General features: G+C 48.3%; 1 protein-coding gene across 2 annotated transcripts; it reads right to left on the bottom strand.

Moving 5' to 3' along the window:
* Nucleotides 1-5,012: 5,012 nt before the first annotated feature.
* On the bottom strand, nt 5,013-25,444 carry LOC143437452 (uncharacterized). Of its 2 annotated transcripts, XM_076922253.1 has the most exons (10): nt 25,276-25,444; nt 24,595-24,649; nt 22,876-22,960; nt 17,854-17,961; nt 17,141-17,214; nt 15,297-15,321; nt 13,594-13,662; nt 9,130-9,183; nt 7,256-7,345; nt 6,494-6,736 (listed from the first exon to the last, which is right to left on the bottom strand). In XM_076922253.1, exons 2-10 carry the CDS (start codon nt 24,613-24,615, stop codon nt 6,669-6,671), a joined length of 594 nt encoding a protein of 197 aa, XP_076778368.1. In that variant the 5' UTR covers nt 24,616-24,649; nt 25,276-25,444; the 3' UTR covers nt 6,494-6,668. The 2 variants fall into 2 exon arrangements, with proteins under 2 accessions (XP_076778369.1, XP_076778368.1); XM_076922254.1 differs by lacking the exon at nt 7,256-7,345 and having other exon boundaries at nt 5,013-6,736.
* Between the last annotated feature and the right edge of the window lie 496 nt (nt 25,445-25,940).

Raw genomic sequence — 25,940 nt, 5'->3', positions numbered from 1 at the left:
GAAACCAGGGGGATAAAGGGTGGAATAAAGAAAAACCCGCAAAATCTAGCTGCAGGCAAGAGACCTGAATGAGGTAAAGGAACTATATATGTCTGCTCCTGGAATCAGAATGGCTGACTGCTGAGTATCAAGCCAGGCACTTGACTAAGCCAAAGGTTCCCAGGATTGACTTTGTTCTCTCTCTCTCTCTCTCTCTCTCTCTCTCTCTCCTCTGTGTGTGTGTGTCTGTATGTATATGCTGTGTCTGTTTGCTTGCATGTATGTATGTGCACCATTGTGTGTGCAGTGCAGAAGAGGGCACTAGAACTCCTGGAAGTTACATGGTTGTGAGTTGTCATGTGGGTGCTGGGCACTGAACCCTGGTCTTCTGCAGGAGCAGCCAGTTCTAGTAACTGCTAAGCCAGCTCTCTAGCCCCACTTTAATTGGTTTTTAAATCAATACACAAAGTCACGTATTTCCTCATGGTCTGTTCATATATACTTCGTTTTAGTTGATCCTCCTCCCCCTCCTCTCTTTCCTCTCCCTCCTCCCTCTTTCTCCCTCTCCTTCCTCTATCTCACTTCTCCCTCTCCTCTCCCTCCTCCCTCTCCTCTCCCTCCTCCCTCTCCTTTCTACCTCTTCCCTTTTCTTTCTTATCTTCCTCCTCCCTCTCTTTCCTTCCTCTCCTCTCCCTCCTCCTCCCCCTCCTCCCTGTACTCTCCCTCCTCTTTCTACTTCCCCCTCTCCCTCCTCCTCTCCCTCCTCCCTTTCTTCCCTTTCATCTCCTTCCTCCCTCTACTCCCCCTCCTCTTCCCCTTCCTCCCTCTACTCCTCCTCCTCTTTTCCCCCCACACTCCTTGCCTGGCCCCAGTCTCCATTCCATCATTTCTTTCATAGTGTGTCCCACTCAACTTTCATAAACCTTGGCTTGCTTTCCATCCCCTACAAGCTCATTCCCATACACATGCACAGTGTGACAAATGTGACAATCAGGAGCTAGGACTTTAATGTGAGCAAGCATATACTGTACTTGCTTTCTGAGTCTTGGTTAGCGTGCTGAGGAAAATGAATTCCAGTTCTATCCAGTTCCTTGCAAATTTCTCTCTCTCTCTCTCTCTCTCTCTCTCTCTCTCTCTCTCTTTCTTACAGCTGAATAAGATTCTAGTGTGCACATGTACTGTATACTTTGCTGTACACTCATCTGTTGGTGGACATCTGGGCTGATTCCATTCCCTTCCTGCTGTGAACAGAGCAGTCAGAGCCATGGATGCACAAATCTCCCTGAGGGAATATATTATGCTGGTTGGTTCTTGCCAACTTCTCAAACCTAGACATATCTGGGAAGAGGGATTCTTAATTTAAAAATGCCTCCTAGAAGTGGCCTGTAGGCAAGTCTGTAGAGATGTTTTGCTGTCTTGATTCATGATTTCATGTGGATGGGACCAGCTCACTGTGGGCCCTGTGACCCCTGGGTGAGTGGGCCTGGGGGCTATAAGAAAGGAGTTTGAGCAAGTCAGAAGAGCAAGCCAGTAAGCCACCCTCCATGGCTTCTGCTTCAGCTCCTGACTCCAGGTTCCTGCCTGGAATCCTACCTTGCCTTCCCTCAGTGATGGAGTGTGACACAGTGTGAGCAGGAGGTATGAGAAATGAGGCATCTGGCTGGCTCCCAGTTCAGCCACCTTGTTCTTGCACTAAAGCCAGCTACTGGCAGGCTGCCTGGTCCCAGCTGGGTGTCCTCCGGGCTGCTCTCTCTAGCTAGCCCCTGTTGCGACCAGTTGCTGTCTTTCGAGCTCTGGTTCACTCCTTCCTGGAGCCACTAGTTCCTTCACAGCCATAACCACCTGGTTGTTGGTGGACCCAGCTTCCATTAACCCAGTAAATCAAAACTCTTGATGCTTAAAGTTAACTAATGGATATATATATATCTCCACACAATTAGAAAGTTATCCCAATACTCCTAACCTTTAGATTTCATATCTTCCTATTTTCTTGAATCACACGGGTCTATGTCCGCTGCCATTTCCTCTTTTTTTTTGTTTTGTTTTGTTTTGTTTTGTTTTGTTTTCCGAGACAGGGTTTCTGTGTAGCCCTGGCTGTCCTGGAACTCACTCTGTAGACCAGGCTAGCCTTGACACTCAGAAATCTGCCTGACTCTGCCTCCCAAGTGCTGGGATTAAAGGCATTCGCACCACTGCCCGGCTGCCTTTTTTTCTTCTTGCATCTCTCTGCCACCCTTAGCTCCGCCTCCCTTTTTCCTGTCCAATCACAGGCCTCCTGCTGCAAATAGATTGGACAGGGAAAATTCTGCCACAGGAGTGGTGTAATCTGAAATAAATCCCTTCCTCCGCGGGTTGCTTTTGGTCATGGTGTTTAATCACAGCAATAGAAACCTACCTCAGATCATGCAGCTAGAGCCATTGGAGTAGCTGGGTCTTCTGCATGTCTATAGTTAGTTTTCTGCGAAATCCCTGTATGGATTTTCACTCTCTCCTTACAGAAGGGTGCTAAGCTTGGGAGAGGAGGTCTCTGAAACAGAGTTCATACACGTACGATCCTGTGAATCTCTATGTTACATTCCTCAGAAAATGTAACTTACTGTAAGTTTTAAAGACAAGGCAAAATTTTTTTATTTAAAAAAATAATTTGGGGGTACAGGATAAGGGGTTCTAGGGAGGGGAAATGGGGAAAGGGGATGACATCTGTATTGTAAATGAATAAAATACCCAATAAAAAAAATAAAAACAAAAAAAAAATTATTCACAGACTCTGTCTGCATGTACACATTCTTGCCAGAGAGGGCATCAGGTCCTTTTCTTCTGTAAAGATTGAAAGCCTTGGTTGTAAACCACCATGCCATTGCTGGGAACTGAACTCAGGACCCATGGAAAAGCACTAAGCCATCTCAATGGCTGCACAAGGTCTCAGTTTTCAAAAGTAAAGTTTAAAATGAAGTAAAAATACAGGAGTGTGTCTGTTTTCCTTATCTTAAAGAATTGTGTTTTGTGAATGAAACCGCAGGATGTTATTTTGTCACCAGAATAGCAGCTCAAGCTGCTGCTCACCAGGGAGACAAAGCAGCAGAGGCATGAATTCTTTCAGCCAGCTGGCAACCTGAGATTCACAGCCTAAAATCTGCCTTCAAGCTCATCTCCAGCTGAGATGGGGGAGCAGAGGGTAGAGCGAAGGCAAATCCTTCCTACAAATGGACTGCAGGGCCTTTATAATATGCAACTCAAAAGCACCTCTATCCTGAGTTTGAGGCCAGCCTGGTCTACAGAGTGAGTTCCAGGACAGCCATGGCTACACAGAGAAACCCTGTCTCAAAAACCAAAAAAAAAAAAAAAAAAAAAAAAAAAAAAAACCCAAAAAAAAAAAAACAAACAAACCAACCAAACAAACAAAAAACACCTCTATTCTTTTTGTCCTGGCCCCTACTAGTTTTATGGCATGCGTTGTTTAGATTTAAGGTAAGAGTGGAGCACTGGCGTGGTTACATTGAATGGTACAAACACTTGGTCCCTAGCAAGCATTCATTTGATGACTGAGATGTCTCACCTGTCAATAAAAAACCGATAGCCAAGGAGCTGAGGCAGGAAATAGGAGGTGGGCCCTGTGATTCCTTTTCCCTAACCTAAATAGTTAAAAATGCCTGTCAGCAGGTTTGGGCCCAGTTAGTCAGCCACAGAGGATGTGGAGTTACAGGACAAAGGCCTGTTGAATCATCCAAGGAACTGGCTGGCCATGAAAGATAAAAAGTATACAAGGACATCCTTAGAAGAACAGAGATTTGTCCAAATGAGTAATGGGCCATCTGGTGTTCTTCCACCCTTCCCCCTTTTTTGGGGCCCTCTCGGCCTTTCAAGAAAGTAGTTTAACCAGATGTTCTTCTAGCCTAGATAAGCACCCACCTACAGGAACTGTACTCTGCCTTGATCGGCCTGCACAGCCTGCTGATGTTCAAAAATGTAAAACCACCAATCATGTGTACCCACGTGAAAACCCCCCACTTTCCCCACCCCTTGCCTATAAAAGCCCTAATCCTTTGAGCCTCAGGGTCAGCTCCTCTGTCTCCTGAGTGAGATACATGCCGACCCAGAGCTCTGATATTAAACTGCCTCATGTGTTTGCATCAAGCCAGCCTCTCATGAGTCCTTGTGTTCTCGACATCCTGAGACTTGAGTGGGGGGGTCTCACTTTGGGGGTCTTTCAAAACTTATGTAAATTGGGGGTCTGAGAACCCTAGAACAGGAGGGATTTCAGGGCCATGGAAGATGAAAGCGGAGGCTGTTAGCCAGAGAGCGGCTGAGATGATGTCTATTTAGCTCCCAGGCTGCTCTCCTGTATCACCCTGTGGAATCCCTGTATAACACACCTAGCTTAACCAGTAAGAGTGTGCCTTTCTAAACTTTAAATTGTTTATTAAGACTTTCTACAAAAGAGCCAACAGTAAAAGACATTACAACCTAGCCTCACTAACAATTTTATTTTTCCAAATGTTTTCTAAGGGAGGTGGTAACTGCTGACAATCTGCATCTCTAAGTTCTTCCCTAGCGTGTCGATTGAATCGTTAATCTGCTCCAGCGGCAATGCCTGAAAGAGAGCAAGCATTAGTACTACGAGTACCAGAGATACTGCCCAGTGAGGGGCTCGAAGCCCCTTAATAATTCTTAGCTTAAGAGGGATGTGAGGGCAGCAAGCAGAGTAGAACTCCATAACAGCATGAAGTCCTCAGGACACGTCCTCAGGGCTGTGCCACACCGAGGCTCACACAGGCGGTTGTGGTAACCCGTGGGCTGCATTCCATGAGTTCTAAAGCCATTTGTCATTCCTCCTGTGTGGGCCTTGGCAGTCAGTGGAGATGGAGGAAGCCGGGTGATAGGCAGAAGAAAGGCAGGTCCGAAATGGCAACTGAAACCCAGCTGTGGGGTGGTGGTGGCAGAGAGGGTCTGCTACCTATTGCCTTGGTATTCAGAGTGTGAGTGTCTCAGTTACAATTCTTGTTGCTGTGATTAAATACATTGACAAAAGCACAGAAGGAAGGAAAGGTTTATTTGGGCTCGCAGACCAGAGGGTTCTAATAGAACCCGAGGCTTGGGCAAAAAGGAACAGGACCTCCACTGATGACGGGGCCTGAGTGTTAACTGTGCACCCTACTCTCATCAAGAGTCCCTTTTTTCATGGTCCTGTAGTTCCCCCCCGGGGCCCCCCCCTCCCCCCGTCCCAATCAGCCACCCCTGTCCTTTTAAATTCAAGCCCAAGAACATAGCCTCCTCTGGGCAGACCTGAATGATCCAAGCTGGAACTTCCCTCTCTCCAACAGAAGTGGATCCAGTATGCTCAGGGCATTGGCTGAGTTGCCTTAGGCTCCCATTAGACCCAGCAAGGCTAGGATACATAACTTGGAACTTGTGAGTAAAGAAGCTGGAGGTGGGCTCAGAACAGCAGGGCCACACCTTCTGATAGTGCCACTCCCTGGGCCAAGCATATGCAAACCACCACAGGCAACATTCATCAGAACGAGAGAAACTCAGAAGACGGTGAGCAGAAGAGAAGAGCGGGCATCGAGGGAGCACCTCTGTGATGATCCTGGGACACACTCCTTGAGGAGCACTCCTTGTGGGAAAGGGAAGATGAGAGGGTGAGCCTCTACTTCAGCCACGGGAGAGAGAGACGTGGGGAGACTCGAGAAGAGCACCACAAGGTGAAGGGAATCCCGGCGATCTGGTGGAGAAATGACTGAGCACCAGCCGCAAAACCCAAACCGACAACAGGAAGAAAACATAAAGGCCTGTCCATCACAGTCTTTCTGCAAAGGAGACGAAACTGGGGACTTGTTTTCTGAGAGGACACTGGGCGCTGACTGGAGGTGCCGAACCACAGTGTATTCTTGGGAAACCCTGGGCTCCGGGGCCACAGTGTATTCTTGGGAAACCCTGGGCTCCGGGGCCACAGTGTATTCTTGGGAAACCCTGGGCTCCGGGGCCACAGTGTATTCTTGGGAAACCCTGGGCTCCGGGGCCACAGTGTATTCTTGGGAAACCCTGGGCTCCGGGGCCACAGTGTATTCTTGGGAAACCCTGGGCTCCAGGGCAAAGGAATAAACCGGGCTTCCATGGTGATAGCAGAACAGAGGAGAACGCGGAAGCAGAGCCCCCAAATAGAAATGGAACAGCGTGCAGATGACAGGAGGGGACAGGGAGTGTGGACCAGCATGCTGTCCTGGCGGTGTGCAGGGCCCACATCCGAGTGGTCATGGATGACCTTGGTTCATACTGCTGCCGCAACGCCTTCCAGAGGGAGGAGCCAACTGACTTCAGTCGCCAAAGTCCCTAGAGCAGCAGTGACATGACACAGGCGACAACAGTGCCCACTGGGCGGATGTGTCCAGTAGAGACCCCACGTGGGGACTGGGTCACTGGAGTGGCTGTGGGTTAGTATGTTGAAAATCAACTCCTCTTTAGGGATTTCTTCTAGAAGTGCTTACGTTCCCGGGAAGGACTTACTCCAGACAGCTCAGAGTCAATTTACATCTACTATACAATATGCACCAATGTAGAAGAAACATATTTGCAATCTTAAATAGTCAACGTTAAAAACAGAGTTTTCCTAACAGTAAAAAAGTTGCAAGCGTGCAAAAATTCTAAGTGTGAACCGTGAGAGGAAGCCATTGCAGGAAGGGGAAGGAGGGTCAAAGAGCAGCAGCTTCCATCTTCGTGGCCACAGGTCCGCCTTCCTTGCTGGTGTCATCCTGGGATCCTGAAACACAGTAAACCAGAATCTGAGGACAGGATGCCCCTTGGGTAGGGGGCAGGGCAGGCTGAATCCCACACACTGGGTTCTCTTATCAGAAGTTCCGATAGTAGAACAACATCGTGACCTGCCTTCCCACCCCGTGACTCTTTCCCACTCTGTGGTCCATCCTGAGACCCTCGGGGTACCTGAGGCTAGCTGCCTGGATCGAGTTTCTCTTTTTGTGCCTGCCTGACTTGTTGTGTTGTGATGCCTTGTCTACCCTGTGGCTTTCAGACACTCAGGGACAAGACCGAGCGCAGGTGTGAATGAGGTTTTGGGAGCTACCTGTGTCGCCACCGAGCTCAAAGAAGGGCAACAAGGCTGGGCTAACGGAGAAGCTGAAGAGCGGAGACGTTTAACATACTCTGAAGTGCATGCGAGGGCTACAGCTGTACAGGAAAGTTACGACATGAAGGGAGGGGGATGGGAGGTGGAGAAGAACCAATAGGGAACTTAAAGAAGTGCAGAGGTCAAACCACATACTAACGGCTGCTTCTGCCTTCTCCTCCTCCTCTGTGGTGTCAGACAAGCATGCTTCGGCGTGCACCAAGGCGGTGACAGAGATGGAGTGGCCTTGGGGAGAGGAGGAGGGAGTTTAAGGTGAAGGTCTGAGGATCTACTACCCTTTGCATTAAGGGTGCAGCACCTCCGTTCCCCATCCCTGTTCCTGTCTAAGAGTCTTTGGGCCCTTCCCTGCACGCTAATGACAGGCTCTGGGCATCTTTTTTTCCGGCCCAGACTCCACCATGATGTGATGCTGAGGGTGAGTGCCTGTCTTCTCCTAGTCTTCCTAGAGGTTGCCATAGTCTCTGTGACATTTTCTGCATGTCGATGCCTCGTGCTACTGGCTCCTCCTCTGGGATTGCTGCCATATTTCTCTCTCCTTCTCAACCTCACTCCCATAATTCTCCAAAATGGGGAGATCGAAGGAGAGTTCAAGGGTATATGGTTACCTCCCTAACTATTCAACTCTTTACACACAAGTGCCCCCCTCAGGGGCCAGGAGTTGTGTTTGTCTCGTGCAGGAGTGTGACAACCGGCACATGTCAATAAATATTTTGGGCCTGTGATGACCGGAGGGGCCCGGGAGGCATTGGGACTTCACGATAATTCCATTGCTGACTGGACAAACACAAGTTGACAGGTTGAGCAAAAGAGGAGGGGGATGGGCAGTTGCTACACTGGGCTGGGAAGGTAACTGGAGGTCTGGGGACCAGGGATCAGGTTAGGAGATTGTTGGGAGCCAAACCCATGAAATTACTCGCTGTTCTGGAAAGACTAGTAAGTGAAAGTACAAGATCAAGAAAGGACATTTGCAGTCTCAGGTCCCAGGGATTGAAAGAAGTCTGGTATTTCCCAGAAGCTGGTTGTGATAGTGGGATAGCCTGAAGCAATGCTCCTTGCCTAATCTTCCCGTTTATGCCTTTATAACCAGCTGCCCGATAATAAAATTTGAGAGCTTGATCAGAACCCTAGACCTGCTCTCCTTCTTTGTGTCTCTTGTCCCTTCATTCTTTTGCACCCCCCCCCCCCACACCCCAGGTCCTCGTTGAATTCCCCAAGGGCTGGGGCAGGAGATGGGTATGGTGTCTGAATGAAGCAGTAGAACTGGACAGAGCAAGGACCTTCTTTCTGGTCAGCTCTACCCTGAGCCTGTGGATCTTCAGGAACAGGGCCAAAGGGCAGGTCTAGAGGCTGGGTGTGCTGCCTCTGCCCACAGAGGCTCTGTTACTGCTGCCTTGCTTCAGAGAGGCTCAAGGGGCCATTGGGACGTAAGAGTCCCCGATGGAAATAGCTTCCTGTTTGCTTCCAGTCTCACAGTACGGGGAAATGGGGTTAGAGTGGAGGTGAGACGTGACTGAAGACGGACTTACCACCCTTTCCCAGGACCCAGGACCGTGCACTGCCCTCCCAGCGGCCTCTTTAACTCATCATTCCCAGGGAGTGTCCGTAAAAGCAGGCGTACACAGAGAGGAACGGACAGAAAAATGGCTGAGATTCTGAGGCCTTGATAGCACAGGAAAGGAGGGTGAGCTTCTCACCCACCACCCTCGCCACACCAGAGCGTGAGACCTGTGTCTCCAGGTTTCCTTAAGCCGAATCCAAATAGCTCTGACAGAGAGCTTGCAATCAAAGTTTGTTGTGGAGGTGTCTGGCTCAGAGCCATGAGACCTCCACAGGGCTTGTGGATAGGGTTGGTTTTAACTGGAGGAAGGACATTCATTTAAGACAGGAAGGCCGGTATCTCTGCTGTTGGGTTCTGTTTCCTGCCTGTTTATGCTCTCCTCCCATGGTCTCTGGGGCAGCACCGCCCAGGAAACCTTTCTCGTGCAGTTCCACACCAAGAGGTTACTTACCTTCACAGCCTTCCTCATCGCTACTCCAGTCCCACTGCCTCTGGACATTCCAACCTTTAGAAACACAGTCACCAGCAAGACCGTCAGCAGACACTCTTCCCTGTTCCTTCTGTGTCTCTTGTAGTCATGCGGTGGGGGGGGGGGGGGGGGGGGAGGTTTGGTTTGGAGGTGTGGCATATCCTCCAATACATCGATATTCACAGGAGGTAAAAACCTTCCAGAGGCGGCCTGGGAGGGACGTGATCAGACTGATGGACGCCAACAGGCTGGCTTAGTAGGTAAAGGGGGCTTGCTGCCAAGCCTGATGACCTGATGAGTTTGGTCTTGGGAATCCACCTAGTGCAAGGAGAAACCCCGACTCCCACAAGTTGTCCTCTGACCTCTATGCTCCCCCCCGGCTCACGCACAGCAAATAAAGGAATGTTGTTAAGTGGGTCACTGGGTCTCCACCCCAACATGGGGTCCATGCGGGTTTTCTCGGCTCCTGCTTGGTTCCTTTCCGAGCGGTGTTTTGTTAGAAAGAGCACGCCAGATGTCTGACCTCCCTTGCACTTCACGCCTCAGCTTTTACAGTCTCTTTCTTTCAGCTGTGTATTTGCCGTGTGTGTGTGTGTGTGTGTGTGTGTGTGTGTGTGTGTGTGTGTGTATTGCCATATTACTGACAGGTAGAATTGTGAACTAAACCTCCCTCTTCGGGAAAGGTCAAACGTTTTGTGATGGCCATGGGAGACTGACTGAGAGTAGATTACGGCCCTCTTCCCTGGGTCCTCAGACGTTTACTGGGTTCTGTGAACTCTGAGCCTGCGGTCTTGTGAGCCTTTGAGTAGCAGAGAGAAGGTGGAAGATCAAATTTCAATTCTCCTCACCCAATGCAGCTTCTACTTCCAAACATACCATTCTTTCTCTCTTTCTACCTGATCCTGACACTGTGTGTGTGTCTCTCTGTCTCTGTCTCTGTCTCTGTCTCTCTCTCTCTCTCTGTGTGTATGTGTGTCCATGTGTGTAGCAGGGAAAATACCCTACTACATTATATTTGCAGTAAAGCCCAGTGATTGGGCCGTATGGGAGGTGGGCGGGCGGAGCGAGGAGTTGGGAGGAGAGGAAAGCAAAAGGAGGAGAGAGGAAGAAGAGAAAGGAGGAGAAAAGATGGCTGCGGGTGTACGGGTGTCTCTAACAGTCTAAGGTAGTTACAATATCTAGGTTAGATAATTAGGTAATAATTCTAGTTGTGTGAGCATCTTGTTAATTGACATTTCTAAATATATAAATCCCTTGGATAATCCTTAAGCATTAAGAGTTTTCATTCTACCGGGTACTGAGAGTATGGCAGATATTATCAGGGGCTCATCTGAGCTTTGTGGGGGCAGCATGGTGGATTGGCATCTCATGGGTACCAGGGCCTGCGCTTCTAGCTAGCCAGAGCCAAAGTCTGAGCTAGAACAGCAGGAAAATGGCGGCTGCCTGGGAACAAGCTGGACCAAGCACTGTTTTTCTAAATATCTCCCATTTTACATGTGCATGTGTGTATATGCATATGTGTGTGTGCATGTGCGAGTATATGTGTGTTTGTCTGTGTGTCCGTGCGAGTGTGTGTGTCCTGTGTGTGTGTGTGTGTGTGCGTGCGCGCGCACACACACACACATGCATTTATTGAAGTATTTAGGATCAAGGAACGGAACATAGGCCATGAGATGGTGGTATTATTCTTTCCCACTATAAACATGGCCACTGGAGACATGAGCTGCAGCTGCGGGGCTGGGATTCTCAATGTTTATGTGTTTGAATTAATGTAATTTGGACAGCGTGTTGGTGAGAAGGCAAAGAATGGGCAAAATGAGGATGTCTCCCCTTCCCTTCATGTTAGCTTGTCATTTGCTGCCTTGTCTTGTCACACATTGTTCGCTGGGCACATGCAAAGGACAAGTCATTCTGTAAAGCCCTCTGGTGTGGGGAGCCGACAGAAGGCAGCTATCATCCTTGCAGCCATCTTGAGCCATATACCCTGACAAGAGACTTGATTGCATTAGCCTACAACAGCTGAGCACACTCTGATAACATCTTGCTTTAGATACCCAGGATTTTCCCTTGGGTGTGTGAGACTTAAAGGTGTGTGACTTAAGGGTGTGACTTAGAGATCAGATTTAGAGACAAGACCTAAGGGCACGATTAAAGGCGTGACTTAGAGGCATGGCTTAGAAGTGAGACATATAAAAGGTGAGAGGCAGACAGAAGAGAGGATCAGAGAATCAGACACTTTAGAGAGTACAACTTAGAGTACAACTTGGAACAGATTATTAGGCACTCGGGAGAACAACTTTGAGTTAGTTATTAGACATTAGACAGTACAACTTGGAACTAGGAATTAGGTTAGAGAGTACAACTTGGAGTAGGAATTAGGCATTGAGGAAGAAGACACTTGGACTAGAGAACTCGGAAGAAGAATTATTAGACATTAGGCACTTAGCACTTGGAAAAAGAACTTGGAACTTGGAGACACTAGGGACTAGGAACTAGGGACTAGGGACTGAAGACTTGGGACTTGGAGAGAAGAAGAGAGACTGAAGAATAAATGGGATTGAATCACACTCTGTTTGGTCTCCATTCTTCATGTCCGTTCTCACTCTCTCTCTTGCTGAACCCCAACCCGCAGACTGGAGCAACTTGGGGCAGTGCAGGCTCTAACAGTTTAGCTCCCAAGGCTTTTGGCAGTGTGGGTTTCAATACTGACAGAGTGGCCCGTGATATTTTGGCCCCCAAACGTAGGGCAGCTCGGGCCGCAACACTCTGGATACTAAACCAATGAGTTTAGTTAACTCCAAGGACCAGCCGGACTCCAGCAAGGCCCAGGGCACCCTGTTTTGAAGCAGAGAGAGCCCCCTGGGAACAGGAGGAGCAATGGTGTTCACTTCAAGAGCCAACTCTCATCCCCCAAGCTGGTCCTAGTAAGGAGACACTTGGACCCATGTAGGCCCCAGTGGGATAAACAAGCTGAGGGCGAGCGAGGCTTTCTGTGTTCCACATGTGATTGACATCCCAGCTCGGGAGACGCTCTCGAGGAGTACGGTGGTTGTCTGGGGCTGAGCTGAGAGGCGGGAGAAATGAGGACACAGGTCCTGTTGTCACAGGATAGGACTGGAATGCCTGTCAGTATGAAGGGAAGGCTGATAGCATATGCAAGTGGCAATGCAAAGATCTGACGAATGGCTCCCGGAGTTCTGTTCTGAGGCCGTATGTGGGAGCCAGTGGGTACCTGGAGTGTGGGATCATGCCGCATCTTGTCCTCTGCTGGAGTCAAGCCCTTATGCCCCTCCCCTCCCTGAAACAACAACGTTTTTCTGTTGTATGTTCTGTGCCTTTGGAGGCTCCCTTCGGTTTTAATACAGACAATACTCCATCAGCAGTGTTTACCCAAGGACCAGTTGGACTGTGACTTCCTATGGCCAGAAAGCCATAGAAGCTGCCTCTGACAGAGTGAGTTCCAGGACAGCTGAGGCTATACAGAGAAACCCTGTCTCAAAAAACAAACAAACAAGCAACAACAACAACAACAACAACAAAAACCCCGCAAAAACTAGAAGCTGCCTCTGTCCTGACCATGGGGAGCTCAGGGAACCTGCAGCTCAGGAACAACTCTGAAGTCCATCCTCCTGTCTCACACTCCTACCGCTATGGGGCGTGGCCTGAGGCCTTACCAGGGGTCTCACTGCCAAGGATGAGCCATGCTCAGCTCTCCGTGCTTATGAGGTAGTAGTGGGAGAAGTGGATTCTGAATCCTGCGACTGGGAAGGGCTGGGAATGAGCGAAGTGGGATCTATCCTGACCAGTCACACGCTATGATCTAACCTGGAGGCCAGTGACATACCAGCCTCATTAATGAGTGATGTGGGCACCTCTCCTTTGAGCACAGATGTAGAGCACACCAAGTGGACGCCATCTGGATGAATGGGATGTATTTCTGTTCTTGTCCTTCCTTGGGACCCGTGGGACATTCAAAGAGCTTCAGGCATGTGAAAGTCTGGATAATACCGTAGACTTTGTAAGCACCCAGTGATTGTCTGATGGTGATGTGTTGTTGCTTATGAGTGCAAGCTTCCTGAGTGTGTCCAGACCGTTTCTGTAATATCCAATCATAGCCTGTGGGGAATCGAATTTTGGTTTGGGAGGGTGACACCAGAAAAGTGGGTATATGAACGGTGCCAACCAACCAAACATGTATGAAGTTACTCGGAGGCACCCTTTGAGCTGTAACACATGGATTCCCACACACGGACACTCCCACATACGGACACGCCATGCCACGTGTGAAGGAAGGAAATGGATTGGGGCTGAGCCACCATGGTGTATTTGTGATGTTTAAAATTCCACCAGTGTATGCCTGGGCTGTACAACATGTCTGTGTTCTCACGATCACACCGTCATGCTAGACGGCAATTTCTATGTTCTATACAGATGCCATCAACCTACCCGGGTATTCTATGGATTCTTCTGATCTTCTATGATGATGGAAGGAATCCCTCAAGTTCTCCAGGACGACTAGGGAAGAGAAGGAGATGCTGTCAGTACCCTGCCACCATTGCCCAGTGGGTCATGCAGGAGCATCAGGGCAAGGACAGAGGCAAAGGAGAGGTGTGGGAGGGAACGGGGAACAGAAAATTTGCCCCTCCAGCTGAGGGCATCCCAGCATGTAAAACTGTCTAAATGTGATAAGCGTGAAGCATATGCTGGGCTCCAGGGACACAGTCCCTTGCCCCCTCTGTGCAGTGAGACACTGAGCTCGACGGTCACTATCTCCTTGGTGATTTCTGAGATCGTTCCTTCCCCAGGTCCACATATGCACCTATTTGTTTACTGGAGAAAAATGTCACCTTTGCCAGGCACGGTGTTGCGCACCCTGAATTCTAGCACTCGGGAGGGAGGCAGAGGCAGGCAGATCTCTGTATCTCTGTGGATCCATGGTCAGCCCCGTTAGTTTCAGGCTGGGGGGCGGGGGGGAGGGAAGTGACCTTTGTTAGGAGATTGGATTTAAATTCTAGAAAAACACTCTATTACATTTATATCATTTTCTGAGATCATTTATAACTGTGGAAACAATGGAATGCTGTCATTTTCAAATAACCACCTCAAAGGTGTGTGAGGGGTTCCCCCTTTCTGTCCTCCTTTTGTAGAGAGTGTGTGGTGATGTCCATGGAGATGATGGGCTGACCAGCTCACATGAGGTTCCCGCAACAGAAAAATTCACCTAGAGTTTATCGTGTGGTGTCTCAGCTCCCTCGCTGAGGTAGGTGTGCAGCAAGGGAGTGGGACTCGAGTAAGAACCAGTTGGAGCTTTTTGTCATGTGGTCCCTTAGCCGTGCTTGCTAGGGAATTTGAGGCTTTAGATGGTTGTCTCACTAACCACAATCAAATAACCCTGTGGTGCTAATCTGCTATGAGCAAGGGGGGAAGGGGAGGGGGAGGAAGAGCGCCAGGTACTTCCCCTCCCCATGGGCGGGGGTGGGTGGGGTGGGGGGACGTTATATGAACCTCACATTAATGACTTCTGCGTGCGCTTTTAAAGGCACCACCACAGCCTCGGATTGTGTGAGCACCGTGGCTTCTTCCCATTGGTGGGCAGTGTTGGAAACCCCATAGGGTGGATTCTCACCCGGGGTTTGTCTAAGCTGGCACAGTGACTGTGGATCCCCTGACTGAGACTCGATAATGGGCCTGCATCAGAGCATCAGCACCGGGACTCAATGCCCCCCCCCCCATTTGCCTTCGACCACACGGAACCATGAGCCCTGGAACTAGTTAGCTCTGCAGTGTCTGCATGTGTGAAACTGCAGAGACTTGACATCAAACTGTTCTTGGGTTGAAGGAATAAAAATGTATGTGAAGTGTGTACTACATTTTTTCCCTCTGTGGAGTGTGGGGGTTTATTCCACTTGGATACAGCCACAGTTGCCTTCCAACCCTCCTGTACACAAGTCTGTACCACCAAAATGATATCGATGCTTTCAGCCATTGTAGATGACCCTAATTTTTCACTGGATGGACACCTCTATTCACTACGGCCCATTCTTCTTTTACTAGCTGGGAACTAGAGCCAGGATGGCTTTCTCAACAGAACAGGCAAGAAACTCTATCCCCATCTAGCACTTAAGATTAAATGAGTTTGGAACACTTACCGTTTTCCTTGTCTGAGGATTCCACCTGTAGCCACGGAAAGAAAAATGACAGGAGGATCAGACCACACCTAGTCGGGTTTGCTCAGATCTCTTCTTCAGTCTGGTGACAATTATAAAACTGAATGGAGAAGAGGGATCTATCCTTCCAGGAGCCACCCAGGAGAGGCTAAAAACTAGCAGGTAATCCTCCTGAGGTGGTTTCACTGTGGAGTGTAAAACTATGGTGGGTGAGCCCTTCTGGGCAAGGCTGAAGGGACTACATTTTAGGGAAGGTTCCTGCTATTAATTGGCGTCTCCTGTTGTTATAAATATACACAACTATCACTAGGTATTAGCCTACCCTTTTGAGCAGATTTCTGCAGATCAACAAAGATGTACTGTCTTGTAGTGATGCCATATAAACAAATAGATGATTTCTTAATTTTTAATGATGCTCCTGTAAGAACTCCTAAAATTATACTAGTAATTATTAAGCCCTTTAGAGGACTGCTATTAAAGACCTCTCTGATATGAAGACTTCAATTAGGACCCTTCCAGTCTTCACGTGTCACGAGTTAATTGCTTCTGAGATAGAAAACCGGCATTTACAACTTCAACACCTTCCAAGAGGTTGTAAGGCAGTTAACCAAAGGACATAGAAGGAAACTAATGATTTATTGTGGATGCAAAGGACAGGAGATAAAATATCGACTGGGCTTATCTATACGAAACTTCAACGGTGACTTAGCCACAAAACTATGGTTTTTAACTTTCCATAAACGTGTGGAGCCAGTGAGAGATAATGAATGTCTAGCTAGATAACTAGTCATAGTGAAAACGGGTGTAAGCATCTCTGCTGTTAACTTCTTATATTCAGTTTATGATTTAAATTTATGTGTAAACTCATGGTGAACTTTTTACCATGTGACTGTTATCCTGAACAGTGTGTAACTGCTGAGGACAACGAGAAGAGCTGAGAGAGAAATATTTTGGAGAGAAACTTTTTGGAGGAGGAGAACTTAAAAAAAAAAAAATTGGGCTGGGCGGTGGTGGCACAGGCCTTTAATCCCAGCACTTGGGAGGCAGAGGCAGGTGGATTTCTGAGTTCGAGGCCAGCCTGGTCTACAGAGTGAGTTCCAGGACAGCCAGGGCTACATAGAGAAACCCTGTCTTGAAAAACCAAAAAATAAAAATAAAAATAAATAAATAAAAATTTTAAAAAAGATTAGAATCACTTTTATAGTATTCCTTTTCTCTTCTGGTGAGTGACTTTCACTAGTAGACTGGGAGTTAGTAAAACAAACAAACAAACAAACACACCAACAAAAGAACAAAGACTACTTAATCCCCAGCTGTTTTGGTATGAGCTGCTAAATAAATGTCAGACACTCTGCAAGTTTCTGGCTTCAGAGGAACTCAGACAAGGCGGGTCAGCTACCTCTGCAAAGTAACTTGGACTTAAGGCAGGCAAGCAGCTTAGTATTAATGAGGAACCATATATATATATATATATATATTTTTTTTTTTTTTTTTTTTGCAAGACCGAGTCTTGCCCCTATCGACACCCTTTCCCCTTGGCAACCTTCAAGAGAGAACACTGAAGCTGACCTATGGAATTACACAGTGTCCCTAAAGTGAAGTTAGTGCTTGAGGAAGATGACTAGGGGCCAGCCTCTAGTTGGTAGCTGATACTGACATGCACGGACGTCACCTCACCTCAGGCATCAGCTGCCACAGCCCTGCACTTGGCATTTCTCCACAGAGGACATTCTGCGGGCCTAGAGTTTAATGCCTGAACTTGATTCCCCAAGGAGTAAGCCAGTAAGGCAGCATGTCTACCTCAGACAAAAGAGGATACACCTTACCTTCCCGACAGAATCTTTGTCTTCCTCTTCCACGCTGACACAGGGGACCACCTCCATGATGACCCTGTTGGAAACTGGTAGGAGGCAGAGTGCTGTCAGTCCATTGGCCTTGGAGATGAAGGACTCAAGAACCTGCATGGTGTGGACACAGAGCCGGAAGGGGTAGAGGTGGCTGGGGACATGCACAGTGTCAGGTACTGCTGAGACATGCTCCTTAGTGTGTGAAAGGAGGACAGGGAGCCGCCCCAGACAGAAATGGAAGATACTAGAAGGACTGCAGTGTGACCTGAAGGAACACACTGCTGGGGGTGGGGGGGTGGGGACACGACTTCCCTCAGGCTTAAACTGCAATGACTGAGCCAGCAAGAACAAAGATGGCCGTTAGGTGCAGTTGGACTGAACATTATGTTGTGAGCCAGACTGTATCACTGAAAAGTCCATGTTAGAAACTCAGCTGTGGTATGCAGTCTCAGCACCTGAGAAGCTGAGGCAGGAGGATATCTGGAAGTTGGAGGCCACCCTGGGGCACACATTGTTGCAAGTAGGTGTTCCATTTCTGACGCGCTAGCAGCTGAATTGACGTTTGCAGATATGTCGGATAGAGAAAGGCATGATCTGACACAGTTATGGTTTCCCCTGAACTGTTAGTGAGGGACACTGACTGCGTGAAGTCATTATTGGTGAATGGAGTCGAGGACTGAATTTTCACAGACCGTCATTGGGATATGTGGGCTTCACCCTGCTGGGCGGCCACAAGCGGATCCGAGTTCCATGGACAAAATGTCTCTTCCTCTGAGGAACTTCATCTGGGATGCAGCAACCTAGGAGAGAGAGGATGCTGAAGACAGTCACTGACGTCTCACATAGGCTAAGTTGTGATAGTTATTTACGGCCAAATGCTGTCTAGATTGGCATATAATAACTGCATATTCTGAGGTACAGTCTGTTCCAAGATATGTTTGTTATCCAGTGACAGTGTTTGCAATATTGCTTTGCACATCACTGTTTGTGGTGAAGGTAAACTGTGGGTTTTAGGACAATGTGGGATTGAACTGGAGGACTTCCATGTTGAATGGACAGAACTCAGATCCACTCCATCTCACACATGGGATATTAAGAAATGGATCTCCCAGAAGATGAGAGAGAACAGACCTGTAGCTGGTAGAGACCGAGAAGACAGTGTGACAAGTGGAAATATGTTGGGTAAAAAAAATTGTGTGTGTGAGAGAGTATGTGTGTGTGTGTGTATGTTTGTATGTGTATGTATGTATGTGTGTATATGTGTGTGTTTGTGTGAGTGTATTTATGTATCTGTGTGTATGTATGTATATATGTGAGGGGATATACAGAAGAGGATGTTGGATCACATGGAACTGGAGCTCAGTGGTTGTGGTGGTTTTAATAAAATAGTCCCCATTGTGAGTGTCACCGTTAGGAGGTGTGGCCTTACTGGAGAAAGTATGTCGCTGGGGGGTGGGCTTGAGGTTTAGAAGCTCAAGCCCGGCCTAGAGGCTCTCTCTTCCGGCTGCCTGTGGCTCCAGATGCAGAACTCTCAGCTACCTCTCCAGCACCATCTACCTGTGTGTTACCATTCTTCACACCATGGTGACAATGGACTAAATCCCTGAACTGTAAGCCAGCCCCAATTACATGTTTTCCTTTATAAGAGCTGCCTTGGTCATGGTGTCTCTTCACAGCAATGGAAACCCTAAGTTAGGTGCTTGTGAGTTTCCTGATGTGTTGCTGTTCGTCAAACCCTGATCTTCAGCGCTCCTAACTGCTGAGCCATCGCCTGGGCCCAGGATCTGGGGTTTTATCACACAGTCTGTGACTGTCTTTAATAAAAAGCATCTATTGGGAAGTTAAGATTATTGACATTCAGATATCATTGCTGAAAGTTGGGTCTTAATTTCTGTCATTTGTTGATTGTGTGGTGTTTGCTTAGACCTCCTTTGATTGACTGTCCAGTGCTATCTCCTGTGGGCCCTTGGGTGTGTTTATTCTTCTTTCAGTGTTCCTCTTTCAGTTTTTCTTTCAGTGTTCTTTCAGAGCTGGTTTAGTAATTATAAATTCATTATATATATGTATATATGTGTTGTGTATATATATACATATATATAAGTATATATATATATATATACACACACACACACACACATATATATGTTCATAGAGAGTTTTATTTCTTTGTGGAGAGCTTTTGGGGCTGCTTGGCAGGAGTCTGACATTGGCCAAAGACAAGGAAATGGGCTTTAGGCAGGAATCTGACATTGGGCCATGACAAGGAAGTAAGTTTTGGTAGGAATCTAATTTTAGGCTAAAACAGAGAAGTAATTTCAGTTAGGAATCTAACTCTTGGGCTAGAACAAAGAAGTAGACCTCAGGCATGAATATGACTGTGGGCTAGGACAGGGAAGTAGGTTCTGATATTTTTGTCATCCTGACGAGCCCTTAGAAACAGTGCTCATGAGAGTGATCACGGGACTTTGTATATTGCCTTGCTTGGTCCTTGACTATTCATATCAATTGTATTGGTGGTTCCTCAACCTAGAACTGACCTAAATACTTGCATGTAATTAAAAGGGTTTAAAAGAAAAGTAGGAAAAAATAAACCCGCCTCAGCCTTCAGCCTCAGAAAGGGCTGGGGTCATGCTGCAATACTATCTAAATCTCTTCTCTTTTAATCCTCACTCCTGCACTGGAAAAACCTGTTGACTGAGCGGGCTTGGTCATTTCTTGTTCAGTTTTAATAGATAATTGTGCTGGGTATAATAGTGTTGGTTGGCAGTTGTGGTGTTTAAGAGCATACATTTCTCCAGGCACTCTGGCTTTAAAAAATTTCTATCAAACAACTAACTGTTATTGTTTTGTATTGCATTGTTATTGCTAATGTGCCTGCCTTTGTGGATTACCTGTTCTCCTCTTATAGCACCCAGTAGCCCTCCTTTGTCCTACGTTTCAGCTATATGTCATGAGGAAGTCTCCATTTTAGTCTTGTCTATGTGATGTTCTGCGCCTTGTGCCTGAAGTGGCAGGGTCTCAGTGGGGGAAGTTATGTACCTATGCCATCTGGATACTGCCTGGGCATCTGGACAAGGCTTGGCAGAGGGTGAGTGGTTGTGGCACCTCCCAGTTCGCAGCCTCTCACTCCTCCCAGGTCCTACAAGGCCAGGAGCAGAGTGGACCTGTCTTAGCCTCAGCCTGTGACCCCCACACAGGACACTTTCTGAATGCTAGCTAAGCCCCTTTCTGCGTCCATCATTAAAATAACTACCTCCCTGAGCTCAGGACACTGCCTTGTCACCAGAGTCTCAGCAGCTCCCAAACAGTGTGAAGCCTGTCTCCACAGAAATCCCACTTTATTTCTAACTCTGGAATCTAAGTGCTGTAATCTAATGTTGGATTTGAGTGCGTGAGCGTGCACACACACACACTCCCACAGTTGTGTGTACCTGTATGCTATGGTATGTGTGCAGAGGTCAGAGGTCAATGTCTAGCATCATACCTCACCTTGGTTTTGAGTCTGAGTCTCTCTCGTTCGCTAGCTGTCCTTTCAGCTCCCAGCAGAGGTGGGCCCAGTGGGGTTACACTCAGACACTGCTTTGTTCGGCTTTTTACATGGGTCATAAATTGTCAGGCTTGCTACAGGCTCACTCCCCACTGAGCCGCCTCCCCGTCCTGGATTCGGGTTTCACCAGGGACACTGAGAAGTGTTTTTCTGGTCATTCTCCTTCCGGGGAGTGTGTGTATGAACTAAGGTGAGTGTCAAGTGTCTCCCACGTGGCCCCCGCTGTCCTGTGACTCCTCCCTCGAAGACTGTACAAAACAAGGGAATGTGCTAACACTGCTAACCAACCAACCGGGCCAGCCGGCGAGGGAGGCGTTGCAGGCACACGTCAAGTCGTATGAAAAGCTTCAAAACTGGCAGAGCGTTTGGGAGGTTATGGGGACATTCGAGGGAAACACATCACGTGAGACTGGGCTGGCCCCGCCGGGCTGAGGGACCGTGAGACTGGGCTGGCCCCGCCGGGCTGAGGGACCGTGAGACTGGGCTGGCCCCGCCAGGCTGAGGGACCGTACCTCCGTAGCAGCACTTCAGGTTCCCCATCTGTGACGAGTCTACAAGTCTACACAGTGACCTAACACCCGGCCCACTGCTCTCAGACGTGAACCCTTCTGCTCACTGAGACACAGTTGGAATGGAAGGCCAGGCATGTGCCTGCTCGTTGCCATGGTGACCATTCATCACAGAATGTTCAGGGCATCTATGGGGTGGCTGCTTTTTGTTTTTTGTTGTTTTTCTTTTTTAAAAAGATATTTATTTTATGTATGTGAGTACATTACAGATGGTTGTGAGCCGCCATGTGGTTGCTGGGAATTGAACTCAGGACCTCTGGAAGAACAGCCAGTGCTATTGACCACCGAGCCATCTCTGTCTAAAATTTTAAAAAAAGTCTGCCACTTTTTTTTTTCTTGATCATGGAAATACCATGATGAAGGAGGGTTAAGAACTATCATGTTGCCGGGAAGTGGTGGCGCACGCCTTTGATCCCAGCACTTGGGAGGCAGAGGCAGGCAGATTTCTGAGTTTGAGGCCAGCCTGGTCTACAGAGTGAGTTCCAGGACAGCCAAGGCTACACAGAGAAACCCTGTCTCGAAAAACAAAACAAAACAAAAACCAAACAAGAACTATCATGTTGAGAACAAAAAGAGAGCTAACTGCTCAGCTCAGACACCAACCACTGTTCCTGAATGCGCACAGGCAACTGCTGTGTTCACAGAAATGCGGTTGCTTTCCTGTACTTACGGGAATGTGCTCCGCCCCCAACTTCTGTGTGTGGTTAAAAAAAGAAAGGAAACCGTGTTGCCCTATTCTTGGCTCTGCACTTTGCAGGTGACAGCATCAGGTTAGTGCTTTTAGCCGCTGAGCTGTGTCGCTGGCTCCTTGAACTCAGCGAGGCAGCATCTGCTTCATTCCTTACGCACATGCGCAACTCCCGGTTGTTCTCGGACCTTCTCCGTTCTGTTAGTCTCGCTGCACTTTTGCTCCTTCCGTGATACGGTCTGAAGCTAGGCCTTGCGATGCTTCTGCCCTTGTGCTTTCTAAGATCTCAAACATTCTATTTTCTCTTTGGAACTTACAGCATTACGTTTTTTGTTATGGGAATCGTGAAGCACGACCAAAGGTATTTTCTTTTCCAGTAAAGATTTTTGTTGTTGTTTTGGTTTTTCGAGACAGGGTTTCTCTGTGTAGCCCTGGCTGTCCTGGAACTCATTCTGTAGACCAGGCTGGCCTCGAACTCAGAAATCCGCCTGCCTCTGCCTCCCAAGTGCTGGGATTAAAGGCGTGCGCCACCACCGCCCGGCACCAGTAAAGATTTTTGAAGGAAATCTTATTTGAAATAGAATCCACTGAAGTATACAATTCACTTCAAATGCAGTTTAAAGAATTATCTCCAGTCATAATTGTATGTGAGCTACTATGTGGTGCATGTGTGCGTGTGCGTGTGCGTGTGCGTGTGCGTGTGCGTGTGCGTGTGTGTGTGTGTGTGTGTGTGTGAATTATGAAAGTATACAGGAGACCATGTGGGAAGAGAAAGGGGACGAGCTAGGCTTGGGTAGTACCTGGGATACGTCTATAAAAATGCTATGATAAATGCCAACAGTGATAGAGACTAAACAAAAATTTTAAAACTGAAAAGACATAAGGGAAGGAGAGACAATGATTTACGTACCAATTTCTGTTCCCTCTTTCCTAATCCTCAGAATCCATGACACATACTTCTGGATATACCAGGACAGAGACCATGATGGCGTGGCCTTGGGAGGAGGAGGACAGGGTTTATGTCCCCCACTGCCCCTGGTGCCTTGGAGCCCAGGCACAGAGCTCAGTTCTCCCTCGAATTCCTATTCTTGTCTTGGAGCTTCAGTCACCTTGTTGTGCACTGGGGATGGTGGCCAGAATCTAGGGTGCTTCTCCAGCCCAGAGCACACACCGTGCTCACCAGGGCATGGCCTGTGTCTCCCTGTCCTTGCAGGACTCAGCCAAGGTCTCAGAATCCCTTCTTCCCTCCCTTTCCCCTCCCTCCCTTCTGCTCTCTCCCGAACTGCTTGTCTTGCCCTGTCTCACTTCCTTTTGCGTGTCCGTGCGTGTTGGTGCCCACTCACAAGGGTTCCTCTAGTGTTGGAGACAGTGCCAGAAAGACTAGGGCTGCCTCCTCTCCCGCAGCCCCATTTTCTCGCTCACTCATTTGTTCACTCACTTACTCACCTGCTTTCTACCCAAAATTTTGAGACCCGTTAAGGGACTAGGGGTCTGTCGTGTCTTGTGGGAGAGATTTACAACCAAACTACATACTGAAGAAGGCTTTTGTGCGTGGGATGTGTCGAGGGACTGGGAAGAGGGTGGACCTTCGCAATGGTTGCGTAGGTAGACAAGAATGAGAATGAGTCGAGGGGGTTACATCAACCTTGTACAAGTCCCCAGCGTTGTAATTATATCCTACAGGAGGGGGATATCGATGGAGTGACCCAGAGAGAAGGGGCCTGGTGGTGTTTGCACTGAGCCACGGAAGAGCCAGTTGCCGCGGCAACTAGCAGTTTGAGGACAGGAAAGGTGGACAGTGTCATCTGTCTAGAGGAGTGGGGCTGGGTAAAGCAGAAACCACTGTGACCTGTCACCTCGAAGCCCCCGTGCTGATCTTGTTTGACTCCCAGGGATGAGGCAGGCTGGCCTGAATATCCTCTATGATGGCCGGCTTGCATTGGGTGGCTGCCAAGGCATCTGGACACAGGCTCGATTCGGGTATTATTATTAGTCCCGGGATGAAGAATAATAACAAGAAATAACACTCAAGGATGTGTTTCTGCCGCTCTACTCCAAAAGGAGCCGAGATCTACGCAGGACTCACCCTTTATGACTCTGCCCTTTAAACTGTGAGTGGACAGGGAGTCCAGAGCAGAAAATGTGGGGATCCTTACAATGCTGGGGGTGTTGACCGCTCACCCTCCACCTGGGTCACAAGTCACCTCTATGGCCAACTGGCACCTGTGAGCAATGCCCTCCCCACTAGATCTGCCCCAGGCTGGGTCAATGGAGAAGACCCGAATTCAGATGCAAATTGTACAGAGTTCCCGAGGGAGGAGTGTTAACACCCAAAAAGTCGTGATCATGATTGTTGGCCACAGGTTGAACCAAGACCAGCAAGGCTGGTCGGGAGGGCTATCTTTAACCAGCAAAGCAAGAAAAGGTTTACTAATGGTATACTTGATGCCAGAAACATACGGCTCATATGTCAGTAAAATAATGGTAGGGAAAAAAAATCTTTCCTGTATGTCTCTAGTCTATATTCTCTGCCTTAGTCTTGGAGCATCGGGTGTGCCCAACCCCCCTGCCCCACCCCCCACCTCAGGAAACCTTCCCCACAATGTTCCACCCCAAGGAATTTCTCTACCTGCAGAATCTCCATGCTCATGGCTTCAGATCCACGGGTCTGTGCACACACCGATCTTCGGAGATATAAACATCAGAAAGAGTGTTAGTGGAGAGGGCCCCGCCCATTCCTTCCATGCCTTTTGAGTTCATGGGGGGGGGGTAAGGGGGTGCTGTGGTCTAGGTGTACTTTGAGCAGCAATATTCAGAGGCTGGAGGTGTGGACCCCAGTGTGAGGTTAAGTGGGAGAGCTTAGTGGAAGGTAACTAGGTTACTGGAGACACTGCCCTATGGTGGGTTTGGTGTACTTTTCTCTCAGACCTTGGTTAGCATCGTTAAATAAAAGGAGCAAACCAGGTCTCTCAACCCTGTGTGCTTACTTTATTTCTGTGGAATCTCCCTCTTGTGAATTCCTACACGTATGTCGTAATGACCCGGGAATCGTCATGAAATCTAAGCACATGTCTACGATGTGCTCCTGAACCCCCCAAATCATGACCTAAATTTCCCTCTCATTTATAAAGTCCCCTCAAGAGGCATTTTGTTATGTCAGAGAAAACAGACTACTGTAGTGATTACCCTGCTCTACCCTGCCCCTGGGTTCTCAGATGCTTTCTAGGCTCTGAAGACTCGGGAGCCTTCAACCATACAGAGGGCAATCATTGCAGGCCTTCCAGTGGGAGAGAGAAGTTGAAGCATCCACCTCTCAGTTTGCTTCTTCAGTGGTCCAGGATAGCTGTTGCCTCCGCATCTGACAAGCTAGAATCCCAGCTGCAATGTGCATATTCCAGATGTGGGTTTGATAAACAGGGCCGGGTCAGTTTCAGAGCAGCAGCCTGGGAGAGGGTGACACAGTTTCCTCTGCACCAGGAACAACCTGGAACGTGAAATGTGGGTAGCAGACTGAGTTTCTGAATGGTTACTCTTATCTAAGGCAATATAATGTACATAGCATTTTTTTTTTTGTAGTAGCTGCAGTATTGCAAAGACCCAGAAAGTCCAGCAATGAGAAAAACTTACCTGTCCATTACCTGGCATTCTGCTACAGAGTTGTTCACCTGTCCTGATCTGCTCCTAAACTTTCAAGCCCCCTCCCAACCCCTGGGTACATGCACAAGGCTAGCTTTTCCCTGAGGTGCCGGGGGCACTAATTTAGTGATGTTCACATCAAAGTTCATCTATGGTTTTCTGCTGGACACAGTGTGTGGAATCAATAAAAAAAACACCGGGGGCAGAATGGAGACATTGTGCTGACTTCGAGGACCACTCCCATCCTCTGAGCCTGCTCAGAGCCCAGATGGACAGCTAGCTCCAGCTAGGACACCACAGGCTGAGGGACAGAGATTTTCAGAAAGAGCAGTATCATAT

This window comes from Arvicanthis niloticus, chromosome 24, assembly GCF_011762505.2.
Source record: "Arvicanthis niloticus isolate mArvNil1 chromosome 24, mArvNil1.pat.X, whole genome shotgun sequence".
Lineage (NCBI taxonomy): Eukaryota > Metazoa > Chordata > Mammalia > Rodentia > Muridae > Arvicanthis > Arvicanthis niloticus.
This window is presented reverse-complemented; position numbering and strand designations above follow the sequence as displayed.

What these genes read in the sequence shown, in the direction of transcription:
- LOC143437452 (XM_076922253.1), bottom strand. Translation starts at nt 24,615, where the DNA reads ATGAGCATGGAGATTCTGCAG. An exon ending in ACAAAGATTCTGTCGGGAAG is followed by an intron (nt 15,322 to 17,140) that starts GTAAGGTGTATC and finishes CCGTGGCTACAG; the next exon opens with GTGGAATCCTCAGACAAGGA. An exon ending in AGAATCCATAGAATACCCGG is followed by an intron (nt 9,184 to 13,593) that starts GTAGGTTGATGG and finishes GTGTTTCTAAAG; the next exon opens with GTTGGAATGTCCAGAGGCAG.